The sequence below is a fragment of the Haemaphysalis longicornis genome, unplaced genomic scaffold (genome assembly GCF_048455015.1).
Source record: "Haemaphysalis longicornis isolate Haplotype H1 unplaced genomic scaffold, Haemaphysalis longicornis Haplotype H1 scaffold_2, whole genome shotgun sequence".
Taxonomy (NCBI): Eukaryota; Metazoa; Arthropoda; class Arachnida; order Ixodida; family Ixodidae; genus Haemaphysalis; species Haemaphysalis longicornis.
In genome coordinates this window covers 54,716,762-54,732,050 of record NW_027526295.1, presented here as the reverse complement: position 1 = coordinate 54,732,050, position 15,289 = coordinate 54,716,762, and the positions used below count along the sequence as shown (strand labels likewise).

General features: G+C 48.4%; 1 protein-coding gene across 1 annotated transcript in view; it reads right to left on the bottom strand.

Annotated features, from left to right (window-relative positions):
* The window catches only part of LOC144167981 (sodium- and chloride-dependent neutral and basic amino acid transporter B(0+)-like), a 43,995-nt gene extending 34,150 nt beyond the window's left edge, over positions 1–9,845 (bottom strand). The window contains exons 1-3 of the mRNA XM_077697087.1: positions 9,811–9,845; positions 8,349–8,536; positions 7,926–8,057 (exon numbers count right to left, since the gene is read on the bottom strand). Coding sequence (XP_077553213.1) covers positions 7,926–8,057; positions 8,349–8,536; positions 9,811–9,845 — 355 coding nt within the window. The remainder of the gene's footprint in view (positions 1–7,925; positions 8,058–8,348; positions 8,537–9,810) is intronic.
* Positions 9,846–15,289: the final 5,444 nt, after the last annotated feature.

The window sequence follows — 15,289 nt, the reverse complement described above, 5'->3', positions numbered from 1 at the left end:
CTCTCCATACACGACACCGGCCAACTGGCCTAAGTGATACTGCTACTGAAATTGAACTATTATTAACCGTAATCAAAATACGGCACATACGTACCAGTCTATATTCGTCCGTCGCGACGGGGCTGACGAGGCAGCGGTGCCGACGGCTGGGCGTTCGTCTGTTGTGGCTATCGCGGAATGATCGCTTTCCCGTCCACCGCGTATCCCACAACTCTTGCCGCTCGTGCACTTAGAAGCATTGAGCGTTTTTGTGGTGTGAGGTTGTTAAATGCAAGCCCGAGCTCCTCGGCGAGAGTTTTGTTCTCCGGATCAGGCGATTCCATGACTAGGGCTGCGGGTGCACTAGGTTTTACTAGTATTTTTAAAATGGCCGCCGTCTCGATCGACTCCCGCGTGTGGGTGCTGTATGGAGTCGACATACTAAGTATCTGTTTCATGGACCGGCTCTATGACGCCATTGTACACGTCACGGAATGTTCAATTTTAGCGGGAGATTTAAAATTTTGGCTTAAATTGCCTTATTTCTCAGTGAATAAAGCAGCATTTGCTTCCGGGAAAGCGCTTGGGGTACTATGAAACACCTAATCTTTCGAATAAAAAAAACTTTTGTTTTCTCTTCATGGCTCCTTTAACAGCGCTATGACGCAGCTGCCGCACAAATTAGAGCAGGTAAAGGGCATACAGCATGCCCTTTACGCCGATAACATAACAATATCGAGCACAGAAGGCAGCAGTGGGGAAATAGAGTACCACCTTCGAAGGGCTGCCTGCATTGTCGAAAGCTAAGCTAATGACTGCAGCATCCAATGTGCCCTAACAAAATCACAGCTTTTGCCCAATAAAGCCAATCCCAAAGACAACACAAGGCTTGACATCTCTTTAAAAGGTGGTCCTATCAGAAAAGTGGAAGAAATCAGGATCCTGGGTCTGTTTATTTCCAACAAACGGAGCCCAGAGACCACCATTTCCAAACTGAAGCGAACATGTAACAGGTCGGACGGATAATACAACGCGTATCCCAAAAGCGCGGCGGGTTACGGGGCACAGAGGCGCTCCGGCTTGCCCGTGCCTTTGTAACCCGTAGAATCCTCTTCTGCGTTCCCTGCCTACGTACGACCAAACAACCCAAAAATTGCATTGACGTCATCATTAGGAAGGCCACAAAACGAGCTCTTGACCTCCCGGTGGCTACCTCCAACACCGGTTTATCCGCGCTGGGAGTGCTCGATTCATATCAAGAGCTCAGAAAGGCCCCTGTCACAAATCAGTGCATGAGACTCGCACAGACGGCGTCGGGGTGCCACTTGATTGATCGCCTACAAATCAGACACGAGTGCACTCCAGAGGAGACATGCCAACTCCCGAAGTTGTGGCAACAGAGGCCCTGGATTCATCCAAATTCTCGTAACATGGAAAAGCACCCTCACGAAGGCAGGAGGGAAGCACACGCTAGGACCCTAGAAAGGAAATACGGATATGGGCGACGTGTGTTCTACGTTGATGTGGCAGGACCGTCACCTCTAGGGTTCTTCAGTACCGCTGTAATTCACAGGGACCAGCAAGTCGACGGGCTCTCCTAACGGGCTCCTAACTCTACGCAAGCCGAGGCGATAGGCGTAGCGCTCGCCGCCTTGGACCCGACGTCGAGAACTATAATCACAAACTCTCACCGAGCGTGTTAAAGCTATTTAGCGGGCAAGGTACCACCCTTCACCTACAGTATTTTAAAACGAGTGGACCGGTTCGTAGACCCTGCACCTAGAGAAACTGTGTGTATGAGTGCTTCTGTATCTGCAGGCGTTGAAAATGTCAAAATAACGACACTTAGATGCCGTGCAACCAGTGCAACTGTTGTGTGCCACGATACCGCGCAACAACACTGGGGACACGAAGCTTGTGCACGTGCAAGTTTCCGAGTGAGGGAATAGTGGGCGACGCTTGGATACGCGCTGTGAACAGCAACGCCTCTCTGTCACCGAGAATTCCGAGAAAATCCAATTTTCCAAGTGGTGTACAATTCTTTGCAATCAGGTAGCGATGGGTTTGCTCGTGGACTTAATTTATTTCCAGGTAGTACTGCATTTCACAGATGCATATATTATCCGAGTTGCCTACCGGTCAAGCTACTGGCATCACCATGCCAGTGCTGTTATTTCATGTGCGCTTCTTCCGGAAGCTGTACCATCGAAGTTCCGAATTGTCCAAGCAAAGTCTCTGGAAGCTACGAAAACGGAAGACCCTGGCTCCAAGCGGGCGCGTTAAAACAATGCCTTCTTTTATGATATTCAATTCTAATGTCTCCCATTGATTCTTTATCGTGATGCAAAAAATACATTACTAATGCAATGACTTGCGCTTCTTCCCTACAGGCGCGTTTGTTTTTCCATGTGTGTCCACAGGTACTTGCGCTTCCGGAAAATCTACATTTGTTATAACCGCTGACATTGTTATTGTTACGGCGAGTGTACCAATGTAAAAGCCGTAGTGGTGTGTTGGGCACGCAGGATAAGTGAATAAATGAACCGATGAACCGATCGCCGAATCTAACAGTCATTTAACAGAGCACGCGAGGGGGATAAAGTCGATTTTTAAACCAACTAACCTACCATTTGGGGAGCCAGGCAATGAAGTTCTGGCGCGTAATGAAGTTGTGAAACGCTCCTTCGCATTCATATCGTCGACAATGAAGCACCGGGCACGAAATACTATGCGCGAAAGGAGACTTAAGCGTGACGCTCCACCTCATTAAAACGGGCGTAAAAAACTGGCCACAAATATGCGCCTGATTGATTGATTGATGGGTTTAAAGCGCCGACGCGACGCGGGGGAGAAGGCGCGCCGTAGTGGAGGGCTCCGGATTAATTTTGACCACCTGGGGATCTTTAACGTGGGCCGAAATCTCGTACACACGGGCGTTTTTGCTTTTCGCCTCCATCAGAAAAGCGGCCGCCGCGGCCGGGAATCGAACCCGCGACCACGTGCTCAGCAGCAAATATGCGCCCTCCCGAACCTGCTAGCAATGAAGGGGGTATTGTGGAACTCAGCGAAGATATCTATGAGTGGGATGGTGATCTGATGTCCACCTCAGTCACGGAAATTTGAGACGCTGTTTGTTTACTAATGGTTCTGTTGCCAAAGTCACAATCAGGACACGATGCCGCCTGCATTCGATTTTTTGCAAGAGGAAGTCCCCTAACTCCTACCGAAAAGCAGCGCAGATGCTACTATGCTTATTCAATAACGTTCTTCTAAATATTTTTTCTCTGTATTTACAACGTGCGTCTGCCAAGCATCTGCTCACCGCATCATATGACTACCAGATCATTACACTAGTCTTCTGATATGAGCCCACCGCAAGAGAATTAGAGCGAAACAATAATCGCCCACATGGCGAGAAGAATTTCTACTCTGAAATGTGACCAGCGCTTTGTGACAGTTATAGTAAAAAATTACCCCCACCACCCCTCGCGGAAACCCTGGTGGGATGCGACGCTGAAGGGGGTGCCATTGTGCGTTTCCGTTGGGTCGATTACTCGAATTGCGTAAGCAATCGTCGGGTAATGCGAGAGAGAGAGAGAGAGAGCAAACGTAGCGCGGACGACCGTCGACTGAGAGACCAGCCGGAACGCGGCACTCCGCTTATATGCGCAGCGCGCCCTAAGGAGAGGAGACCGCGGAGAGAGAGGGCGCTGCACATGCGCACAGCGTAGGGTGCCTCGATGCGCGCCCGCTCCGCTGAGCGTGAGGACAACCGCATCGTCTGCTAGCGCGATCGCCATTTTCTTGCATCCGCTGGACGCGGGGCGCGCGTTTGCTGCGTGACGCGCCCTGATAGTGCTGGTCTCGCTAACAGTGTAGGCTTGATTTGGCTTTACTCTTAATATACATTCCTTTTCTAAGGTAGATGAACAGAAGAGTAAGGGTTTGGTGAAGGATACTTAATTTTGAGATGATTAGCGAAGGTATGGTGAGCGCCTTTCTTTTTTTACGATAGGTGACACGGCGGGCAACTTCTCGCCGTCGTCGTCAAACCGGCGCCGTGAACTTGCTGTCGTTGCGTTTACATGTAAACATAGCAGGAAGTAGGCGAAGTACACGAAGGAAGGGAACTGCTACATATTCAAGTATGAATGTCCGGCACGCTTCCGGCCACTGAAACTTGCGGTAGGATTGCCTGACGGAAAACTGTGTCATGCATGCACTGTGCGATCTAAACATGATTGATTGATTGATTGATTCATGAGGTTTAACGCACATACGCCACATAGGCGACGAGGCGCGCCGTAGTGGAGGGCTCCGGATTAATTTTGACCACCTAGGGATCTTTAACATGCGCCGAAATCTCGAACACACGGGTGTTTTGTATCTCAATCAGAAAAGCTGCCGCCACACCGAGAATCAAACCAGCGTCCTTGGGCTGCAATCTAAACATAAAGACTTACACGGAAGTAGAAATATTATTTTAATACCTAGAAGCACAAATACACTATGTACAAAATGATGAAGAACGTACCCCACTGCTGCTACATAATACATTATGTACAAAATGATACAAACACACTTCGCTGCAGTTATAAAACAGGTAATGATTACGCTCGAATGTTTTCGAACTTGCTTTTTGAGGTGTTGAATTGCGTTTTTAGCATGTGTGATGTTCTTGAAGTAGGGTTTATGTTCTTTCCAGGTCTGCCAACTGCTTTTTCAACTCAGCACAATCCCTTTCTGTCTCACTATATTTTATGTGAGAGTTTCATTTGCCGAGTTTGGAGTTCCGGCATTCAAAGCATCGACCCCTGCGCTGTTGAGTTGGAGATTGTCCGATGACGTCTCTTGTTATACCGTGTGAGTTGACTCGGGGAGCATTTCCACTGTCTCTGATGATGCGTGAGGTTCTTCAGTGGGGTTGTCCACCTCTTCAATGTTGGATGTGGGCTCAGGCTGCGTTCGTTCTCTGGGTGGCTTCCGCTGCTTTATATTAACTAAAAGCAGAAAGATATGCAAAGCAATCATCAAATTAAGCAGTAAGTTCAGGGAAAGCGCGGTAATCAAGGAACAGGAAATCAAGACAAAGAACAAAGCGAAAACACTGCATGCAAGCGTCTCAGCATTTACACTTGTAATATTTAATAAGGTCGAGCGATTGTGCCTTTTCCAGTGGAAATGGATTAAGTGGATGCGTGAGGTTAATGTTGTTGCGTCGGCTGATCGACGTTACAATTGAATAGGTGGAAGTGACTCCCGATAAGAGCAGGAAAAGCAGCATCGATACATATACATACTTACATGCATGCATGAATAACGTGTTAAAGTTAAAAGAAGTGAAGCTTGCCAGACCGACGGCTCAAAGCCGCTGGAACGTTTCCCAGCAACCCCCCCCCCCCCCCCCCCTCCTGATTTGTTAAGTAATGTACGCACTTATGCGAAAACACGCAGTTAAAAAATGGTAAATTCCTACCTCTGATTGTGAAAGCCGTTGGCACAGCATTTGGTTTCAGCTTCTTGCACATATCTGCCTGGTTTTGTTCAAAACAGGATCCTTCAAAGTGAGCCTGCACAATAAATTGCCAATAAAGTTGCCTTTTTCTCTCGAGAACTAAGAATAACTGACGTGAAATCAAGCGAATCGAGCAAACTGGCATCCACACGTATCTCCTCACATCCACACATTATTCCTAGAATAGAGGTGTAATTCACATTACTTTTCACCTCCATCCGCTACTTTTATGACATGATATGCGCGAATAAATGTCCTAAATATCATAATTTTTCCGCACAACAAAATGTGAAACAGACCTTACGTTGATACAACGAGGAGAAACACGAGCATAACGCGTCGCATGCAGTTTTACGCTTCGGGATATATCATTCACACTGTCGAAAATGGGCTTTTGCTGAAGTAATCCTGATGCGCAAAGATGACGCATCACGGGATGCGTCATCCCCTGATGCTGAGAAAGGTCGCACACCTTCTTACAACGAGCGCCTTATTTCGTGATACAAAGTGAAATGACTGAAGAATCAAAGCGCCATACGTTTCATATCGGCCCCCCGCTTTAAGAGGCTACGTGCGTCGTTTGCATCAATCAAATATAAAAAGGCCGGAAAAGCATGATGAAACCTCCAACTTAAACACATAAATCCGTACGTCTCGTATTTAGAAACCGCCAGACAGACAAGCTGACAATAGCCACAAATGGATTTGGCATTGCTAAGAAGCCGGGTACTTACACTGCATATGCAGGAGTGGTTCGTCGGCTGCAACTTGCCCCGCTTGATCTTCCCCGTCCACAGAAGCCACCTTTTTGGGTCTCTAGGAAACGAAAACATCCTCCAGACATTTGTAGCGCTGTTAGAACACAGGGGAACACAGCACCCAGGCATTTTGCAAAGAGACTTTGTGAAGAGTGCCGCTTTTCGCGCGCCTAGCGCGGGAGTCGGCGGGGGCGGGACGCAAGAAAATGGCGGTGCGCCTCCCGAGAACCGGTCTTGGCGGCGGCGACCCCTTCAAAGAGTGGCGCCACCCTCAGCGGAGCGGGTGCGCATCGAGGCACCCTAGCACAGCGCGCTTGCACCGCGCGCAGCGCGGCCCACCGGCAGAACGAGAGAGAGCGCGCCGCACTGCGCGCGCCACAGATGTTGGGGGAGAGGGCGCGCTACCACGGCGAGAGGAGAGGGGGTGAGCAGACAGGGCCGCCGGCAAGAGATGGTCCTCTGAGCGTCGCATCTAAAATATATATATTAATCTCCACATTTACTGCAGTAATATTACCTTTGCTGCGCATAAGACACATGGAACTTCAACTTCTGTGAAAGGCTGCACGGCAAACTTCTCGACGCTGCCGATAAGTATAACAAAAGCGAAGCTATGACTCCCTAAATCAAATGTGTGTATTCCTCCTTGTAAGCCGTAAACACAAAAAAAATGGGATGGCGTAAACAAATGTTTATCTTCTATAATAATCTGTATGCATGTTTGTCTACACAAGAAAAAAATTAAGCCCACCTCCCCTCGCGGAAACCCTGGTGTGATGCGACGCTGAAGGGGGTTCCATTGGCGTTTCAGTTGGGTAGATCAGTCTAATTGCGTGAAACGCGTAGTGAACGTCCATTGCGTTTACATCACATCGTTGGGTTCCCGTGAGGGGATGTGGGGCGACCGGAGCGCGGTACTCCGCTTATATCCGCAGCGCACCCGAAGGAGAGGAGACCGCGGATAGAGAGGGCACCTCACATGCCCAGCGCCGCGCTTGCGCCGCCCGCAGTTGTTGGGAGAGAGTGTTCGCTATCGGCACTATCGGAGAGAGCAGAGGAGGCGGGCGGAGGAGAGACGCAGCTGTGCGGACGCGGACGACGACGACGCAGGAAGGACAGGGCCACCGACAAGACGTGCTCCTCTCAGCGTCGCATCTAAAAAGATTCCGCATGCTGAATCTACGCGACAACCTCTCTTCAACAGCCCTCCGCTGTTTTACCAAGCCGCCTAATAATGCGACGCCACTGAGAGAGAACTACGGCATTCTCCCTTTCCAGTTGGTGTTGGTCAGGTTCGCGCGGTGCGAGGAGGTAAACAAAACAAGGGATAATCCCGGCGCGTGCGAAAACGGGATGTTTTGCTTTGCAATGACTCCACTAATACTCATCGCTTTAACAAAAGTCTTGAATGATGTTATTACTAGGACATTGATATATTGGAAAATCCGAACGCCCATGTATAGGCAAAAGCTCTTTCAGGACCCTTTCAGTCACCTGAGGAACTTTACGTGCTTATTAATCTCCACACGCCAGAATTATGGTTTTTTGCCTCCCTTAGGAAAACAGCCGCCACGGCGGGGATAACAACCCATGTCGCTGGGCTGAGAAATGCAAGTGCATAGCCACTCACGCGCTGCGGCGGAGTTCCGCAGGAATGTAATCAGATTGTGTACCTTTGGCCAGGGGAAATCCTCCGAATGCGTCTGGCATGGACGATCCACAGAACTGACCCAGGAAGATCTCCAGGTAGAGCAAGGGGACGCCCATCGTCGCCACAAGGAGCGCGTACACCCCCAAGAACACCACTGCGACAGGAACACGGTAACAGCTGCGTTGGTCTACAACTTCACAATTAAACCACCACAGAAAAAAATTCCAGTGTTCAAAACTACAGGTACAGAACCTGGTGGTATTACCTCCTATAGATTCCACCCATGAGGCGATAAACGTTTTTTTCCAATTTCTTCGTATTTCCATGACACGAAAGCCGGCCACTGGCTAGTGCTCGCAAAATCTCCGGGATTCCTTCTACTGCGACGCTCACGACCATGTGCCACTCTGACGATAGGCTAAACATTCGGGTTGTTGCTACTCACCCCCTCCGTTGTCGTAGACGAGGAAGGGAAAAGAGCACACGTTGCTGAAGCCGACGGACAGGTTGATGATGGTGAAGATGAAGTCGCTCTCTCTCCCCCACTGCTCCCGGTCGTGTAGGAGCAGCGCGTCCCTCCCGGCCATCAAAGAAGGGCCTCCTGTCATGGTCTTGGTGTGCAGCCGTCGTAGTCTAGAAAAAAGTCTCAGTCCGGTGGGGAGTAGTCGTTGTCCGTCCAGGAAATACAGTCCGCTACTAGTTGGTGGGTGCCGTAGGGGCGCTGTCGTTTTTTGGAGCAAAAAAATCTTACGAGGGGCGTCCTTGCAAAAACTGGGGCGGTGTCACTTCTTCTTCTTCTTAACTCGCTGACCAACGCACGCGCGCGTAATTGCGTATGGGTTCATATTAAAGCGCAACCTCTGCTGCCGTCTTGTGTTGCACCACCACAAAGTGAAAGTTGCACATCATTGCCTCAATTTGTTCCGACTGGACTCCAGGTAACTTGGAAAAAGTGCGCAGTGAATTACCCCCGAAGAATCGCTGCTTGGACAAAGACGGAAAATTCGGGCACCTTCGCATTTCGGCCACTTTCGGAAACAGTGGAGCTGGTGGTCTTCGCTATCTATAACCCTGTCAGCCAGCGGTTCAGAACCTATTGCCAGCGACATCAGCATGTAGGCTTATGGAAATGGAAGTGGCGATTGAAGTGCAACTAGGTGAGGAGGGAAGAAACACTAGTAACAAAAAACCAAGTTTTGTTGTACAATAAAACAACAATTATATTTTACAAACGATATTTATTTCTGAATCACATTTATTTAGGCCCAGTGTGCAAATAATTTATGAAAATGTAGTTCATTCTCAAAAAACGTTTTTGTAGCACCCTCTGAAGATTGGCACATGTCTTTTCTCTGTGATGCAAACCTTGTTTTTCTCGGAAAGGCTCTCCTAAAGTTCGTCTGCTAGGAAACGCGCCTCGCGTGCTTTGGTGGTGCGCATCTGAATTCGTTTTTCTTTGGTAATTCAGTGTGCACTTAATTTTTGCTGTGTGTGTAGTTGCGAGGTGCGTTGTATCGTCGGTGAACACGTTTAGTACCGGGACCGGCGGGCACGGTGAACTACGGGACGATGCTGCCAATGGTTGGAGCGGAGCGCTTTCCTGGGTACCTACGGAAACGATGTGCTGTACAAGGTTGCAACAGCAACTCTCGTACGCCTGGCGTTTTACTGCACCGTTTTAAGTGCGAATGCACTTTATAAGCGACCCCGAACCTTCCGCCGTCCGCATAGCAACAGCTGCGGGTGCGCGCGCTTTTCGTCTTCCTTAGCAACGGGGGGAGATGGGCGCGCGCTGCCTGGCCGCTGACATGGCACATACCCACGTGGGAGATTGGCCAGGAATAAGTGCGAATGCACTTCTTCAGCGAGCCTGAATCGTCCGCCGGGGAGGTGGGGGTCCCGCTCACCTTCCCGATCTAAACTCGGTCGAAGAGCGCCCCATCTCGCCTCGCCTCCCCTTCATGGCCATCAGGCGGCTGACTCGGGGCAACGGTCAGTACGGCATTAAGGGACAGATCGTGAACGTGCCCATCGACGTTCCGAGCGTGGTGGAGTGTCTTCCACGGCTGGTTCCCGAGGACGTTGCGATAGACGTGCACGTGAAGCGGAGGCTGGTGAGTCCGGCTACGTACAGGCGCGGACTAGTAAAGCGTGGTAGCATCTTGGCGTGGTTGAAGCACCTGGAGCATGCGCCGTTGTATGTCGCTAGCGGCGTGCGCATCGACTGGAGTCGGCTGGGTCCGGCTCCGATTGCCCCCACCTCCCCGAAGGGAATCGTGAAGGGAAGGGAAGGGTTAGGTTTGCACTCACCCTCGGCGCGCGCCTCTCCCCTCGCCTGACAGCTCCCCCTCGCCGGTACTGCGCCTCTCAAGGCGATGGCACAATTACTACGCCGTGTACTCTCGGCGCAAGAAATGCATTCGCACTTCCTCACGATTCCCTTCGGGGAGGTGGGGGCAATTTTTTCATCTCATTTCCACCGGTAACGCGAAACCATAGTACTGTTAATACGTGCACAGGGTTTGTGTAAGAGGACGTGGTGGTGCTTCGAAAAAAAAATTCGTCTAAAGCATTGTTATGTCACAGTTGTCTCTTTATTTCACCTCAGGCTGGCTCGGAGCAAGTGGTGTCAATTACTCTAGGACTTCTCGGCGTAGTCCCACTCGAATTTAAACGAGTCGCTTTAATTGTCTACCTGCGTGCCTTCTCTATTGCATTACAATGCTTGTAGTGATCGTTGCTTTTCCCGCACTTGTATGCGCAAGCATTATTTTTATCGCAGTACTGTGTAGTGCTGCTCCGTGCTGCGCTGCTGCCAGATCTTTCCTTCTATGTGCTTTTACATACTGCCATCGCTTTCTTTTGCATTGATCCCTTTTTCCTCTTTTTACTTATCTGTGGCGACACTTGCCTAAGAATGCAACCAGGAAATTGCAGGTGTGTGTGCTGAGTGAACTTCTGTAGAAACCCATGTCTACTTGATAAGACGCCGGGACAGCGGCTGTGTGCTCGCTGCACTTTCGTGAATCAGCATTCCTGCGGCCCGGTTATCTGCGTCAAGATGCAGCGCCTAGTTCTTTTATCTTGTTTGGACGTAGTTCTGCTGTTGACTCTTTCATTGCTCATAATGCTATGTGTTACCGGTAAAGTCAATTTTTTGGCGCGCAAGGGAAATCATAATGCATATAGTGCCCACGAACATTTTGTACTTATTGTATACGTGCTGATTTTGTGCAATGTGGTAAAGTTATGTTTATCATGGAATAAAATTCAAATGTTTTAATTATAGCATAACTATGCGTTATTTCTTCTCTTAGAACACAAGTGCACAACTGAGCAAGCATTATATAACCTTGATCTATACTTAAGGCACGCATGCAACCAGCCTATATGTGGCTCAGATAAACCCAGCAGTGGTGTTGGCAGAAATTTGTATCGCCGTAAGGAGTGAGCACGTTTTGGATATGAAAAGGCGGCCGGGGAGAGTGGTCAAGTTTCATTTTGTGCTCTGTATCCCAAGGCAGAAAAAGAAAAAAAATTCCGGTAAAGGGGGGGTATGTGCCCGGTTCTAGGTTTGCCACCAACTGCAATCAAATTAAACAACTAATTTATTTTATACAGCAATGGAAGACATGAACACAGAATAAAAGTCCAGAGAAAATGCAAGATGTTTTTATAAACACCAAGGCGAATCATGCGACAGTACGATTAAGTACGTTTCTCTAGTCACGAGTCTGTACTACTTAAGCTGGCGTTGACTTGAAGCACACACGCCAAGGGCTCGCCAACTTGCGTCAGCTTGCAATGACATGAGCTCTCAGCGATCAGCGGCCTGCTAAAGCTATTTTGAAGTCAAATTTTTCCGCTAATGCAACAAAATGACGCCACGTTTTGACCGGATCTTGCGTCACATCCTGTTTCTTTTTTGTTCCGCCGAAAGTGTTCCCTCCTCACACAGATGGCGCTAAGCCCCATGAGCAGCTTAAGAGCCGCCATTCTCTGAACGTGTGGGCTGCTATGGAATCTTCGCTACCAGTTACATTTACCTTGTTTTTTCTTTCTATAGAAAACATATTTTCTGTGTGTTTTCTATAATATTTGGACCCTGTAAGCTCACACACAAAAACTTGTGTTTGTAGCACAAGTAATTACCGATTTACAAGCACGACATCTAATTAGCTGATTAGGCGATTCAAAATTATTATTACTGCAGAAAAATTTTTTCTCGTTTTCCTAAAATGTGGAAAGCTCTTCCTCTCATACAAAAAATAACGCTGGTAGTGCAACTATGTTTATATTGACAGCCATGTCATTAAACTAGGACTTCGGTACTTGGGGCAGCACGGAAGTCAATTTGCTCTTCACTTCAGTGCCTTTCTTTTTCTAGCGTTCAGCTTGAGCAAAAAGTGAACAGCAATAATATCTACCGAAAGAGGCATCCCTGAAGAACTATTTCCCGAAAACTTTCCATTTTTCTTGTTTTGTACTCAAATTGCTAAAAGTCTTTTGGTTTACGTTCAAACTATAGGACGCCAGGGCCAAAATATTGAACTCGCTTTTCTGAGGTCTTGCACTTTTAAAAGATGTTTAAAAAGCGCAGGTGGCTTCATGTAAACTGAGTTATTTCAAAGTTCAAAGTGCACCCTCTCAAAACCCAAAATCCTAACTAGCAACGTTCGAAGCCAAAGTTGGCTACAACCCCGGCAAAGTAAACAGCTAACGCCCGTGAAAGGCTTGGCGCCCCAAATGCGATGATGGCGCAATTGTATCGACGCCGCTTTTGCAACGTGAGGGACCCACACTCGATTCTGTCACGGGAAGTGTTTTTTCTTGACGCGCGCACTCCCAGCGACCGTTCGTGGGAAGTTTGCCTCCTCGTCATTTTCCTTCACACTTGTTGGCGTAACATTTCCCCTTTCCCTCTTCGCCATGCGGAATGTTCGTTTAACAATCCGTATACACAGAAGAAAGATTAAACAGCTCAGCTGTTAATATCTGCTTCCCTGTTCACTTCGAACTATCTCACGAGAATTCCTTAAACAGGCCATTGTAGTCGTTAACCAACTGGCCGAAGTACACGTTTCTTTATACACTGACGTTTGATCGACTTAAGCCATTGCGGACGACCATCGGTTCTTTAGGGATTGGTTATGGAGGAATACGACCCGCAAGATTACGCGTCGGCTACCGAACTCCCGAAGGCAGGAGGTGGAGTCCGTCTTTCCGTCACCGTCCATTAAGCACTACGGACGAGATTACCGTCTGGTGGAGTTGCCCCTTTTGTATTGCGAACAGAAACTCACGCTTAGCCTACCGAAGAGATAGAGAGAGAGAGCGAATATTATTCCCCAAAACTTGGAGGGCTTGGGCTCCCTGTGCAGAGTCAGTCAGCCAGGAGAATGTTTGTTCCTGGTGGCTTCTTAAGCTATCTGGCCAGGGCGTAGCTGCATTAAGGGATCGCAGCTGCGGAGCAGAGCTTCTCAGTGCTCTTTGTGTTTGATGTCTATGGGGGCTTAGAGAATCTTGTTCCGTTGTTTCTTTCAGCACTTCTCCAAAATGTGCCTTAGGAAGTGACACCACTTTAATAGTGGCTCTATCAACTGGCTCCCCAAACTGGGTATGACAGATTGTTATTTTAAGGGTATTGGTAATTTGTGCTCTAATGCGGACTTCACCCGACCCATACGATGGACATGGGGGATATGGGTCTTTTTCTTGCCAACACTTTCCTAAATACCTAGTGAGATATGTGCAAGAAGGCGTGACCTAATGCGCGTTATCTGAAAAAAAAACGGAATCGAGGATGTCTGATTGTTACTAATGAAACTGAAGCGCGTAGAAACGTCTGTGTCCTCTTGTGCAGACTCTCTTCCCGTCGAGCAGCTGTTGAATATATTTATTAAACGGCATGGTGTGAAGCTTGGTCTGGGGAGGAGAATTGCAAAGGAGCAAGGGTGTCTTGCAATGGAATCATCCCAGGCGAAGCACCGTACTTAACTCACTGCCTCTTAGTTCTCCGGTCGTGGCCGAACGCTGTCTTTGAAAGGCACACCCGTAGCTGATCGATGCTCACGCTCGTCGTGGATCGCCTTCCGCTTCTCCCATTACTAGCAGAGATTGTCGCTCCTTTTTTCTGTCACATGCGTTCAACTTCATTGGGGTTGGTGGTTGTAGGTTACAAGGTTCTAAGGATCACTGCATTTACATTGTCACTTACATGATATTTATTTTTATTTGTAATGATTGTGTCATCTGTCGCTGTGGATTGAGATCCATCCTATTGATATCGGGGGTGTCTGCACTCTTTAACGAATATTTATGTTTAGAGCAAAGACATGATGCACTGGCCTTGAGCTGTAAAGACAGTCTGAAAAACCAACAGTTCCAGTCAAATGTATCTTTCTCAAGAAGCGTTCGGCTAGCCAACCAGATCCACCAGTGGGTGATGGAATGACAATGATTGCGTTTAGCACATGCGCTCTCATCATCACCAGCTTGGCTGCGTAGCCTGAAGATAGGACAGTCATTCCCTTCATTTAACAAAGGCCGCCGGGAGAACTTTAAGGAGAAAGCCAGGATATCCAATTCTTAATACCAACTCCTTTACTGTTCATTCTATGTGTATCTATTCCTTCTCCTTCGTTTCTTCGACTTTTGCTGCGGATTGCTCTTACCATCGTCTTTTATAGCCCTGTCACATGGGTACTTTCAATCGCGATTGAGTCGATCCGGATCGAGCTCAATCCGTATCGGGTGCTGCTACACGGCAGTTGCAATCGCGTTCTCGCTCCATCTCGCTCGAACTCAGTCCTGCTTTCTCAAGCGCGATCGAGGTTTACAAACGCGACCGCGCGAAAGCGGTGAAACTCTCGTCCCCGCTCAGTAATGGCACAGAAGGGTACAACTTCAACTAGCGGCAGAAACTGTATCTGGAAACTTTACTCAAATAAGCGTGCTTTAAAATTAAAACAGTTCCGTATAACTGATAATGATGATGATTGCTATTGGTTTCCCCTTTGTAGCGGGGTGATGACATGTCATCTTAGCAAAAAGAACTGTTATATCTATATTTGGAGTGGGTCAGGGAGTGGGTCAGGGAGCAAGCTGGTGTTAAAGACATATTAGTAGAAATTAAGAAGAAGAAATGGATGTGGGCAGGGCATGTAATGCAAAGGCAAGATAACCACTGGTCATTAAGGGTAACAGAGTGGATCCCTACAGAAGGCAAGCGTTGCAGGGGGCGGCAGAAAGTTAGATGGGCAGATGAGATCAAGAAGTTTGCGGGGAGAAATTGGTCACAGTTGGCACAGCACCTAGGTAATTGGAGAATAATGGGAGAGGCATTTGCCCTGCAGTGGGCGTAGATAGGCTGGTGATGATGATGAT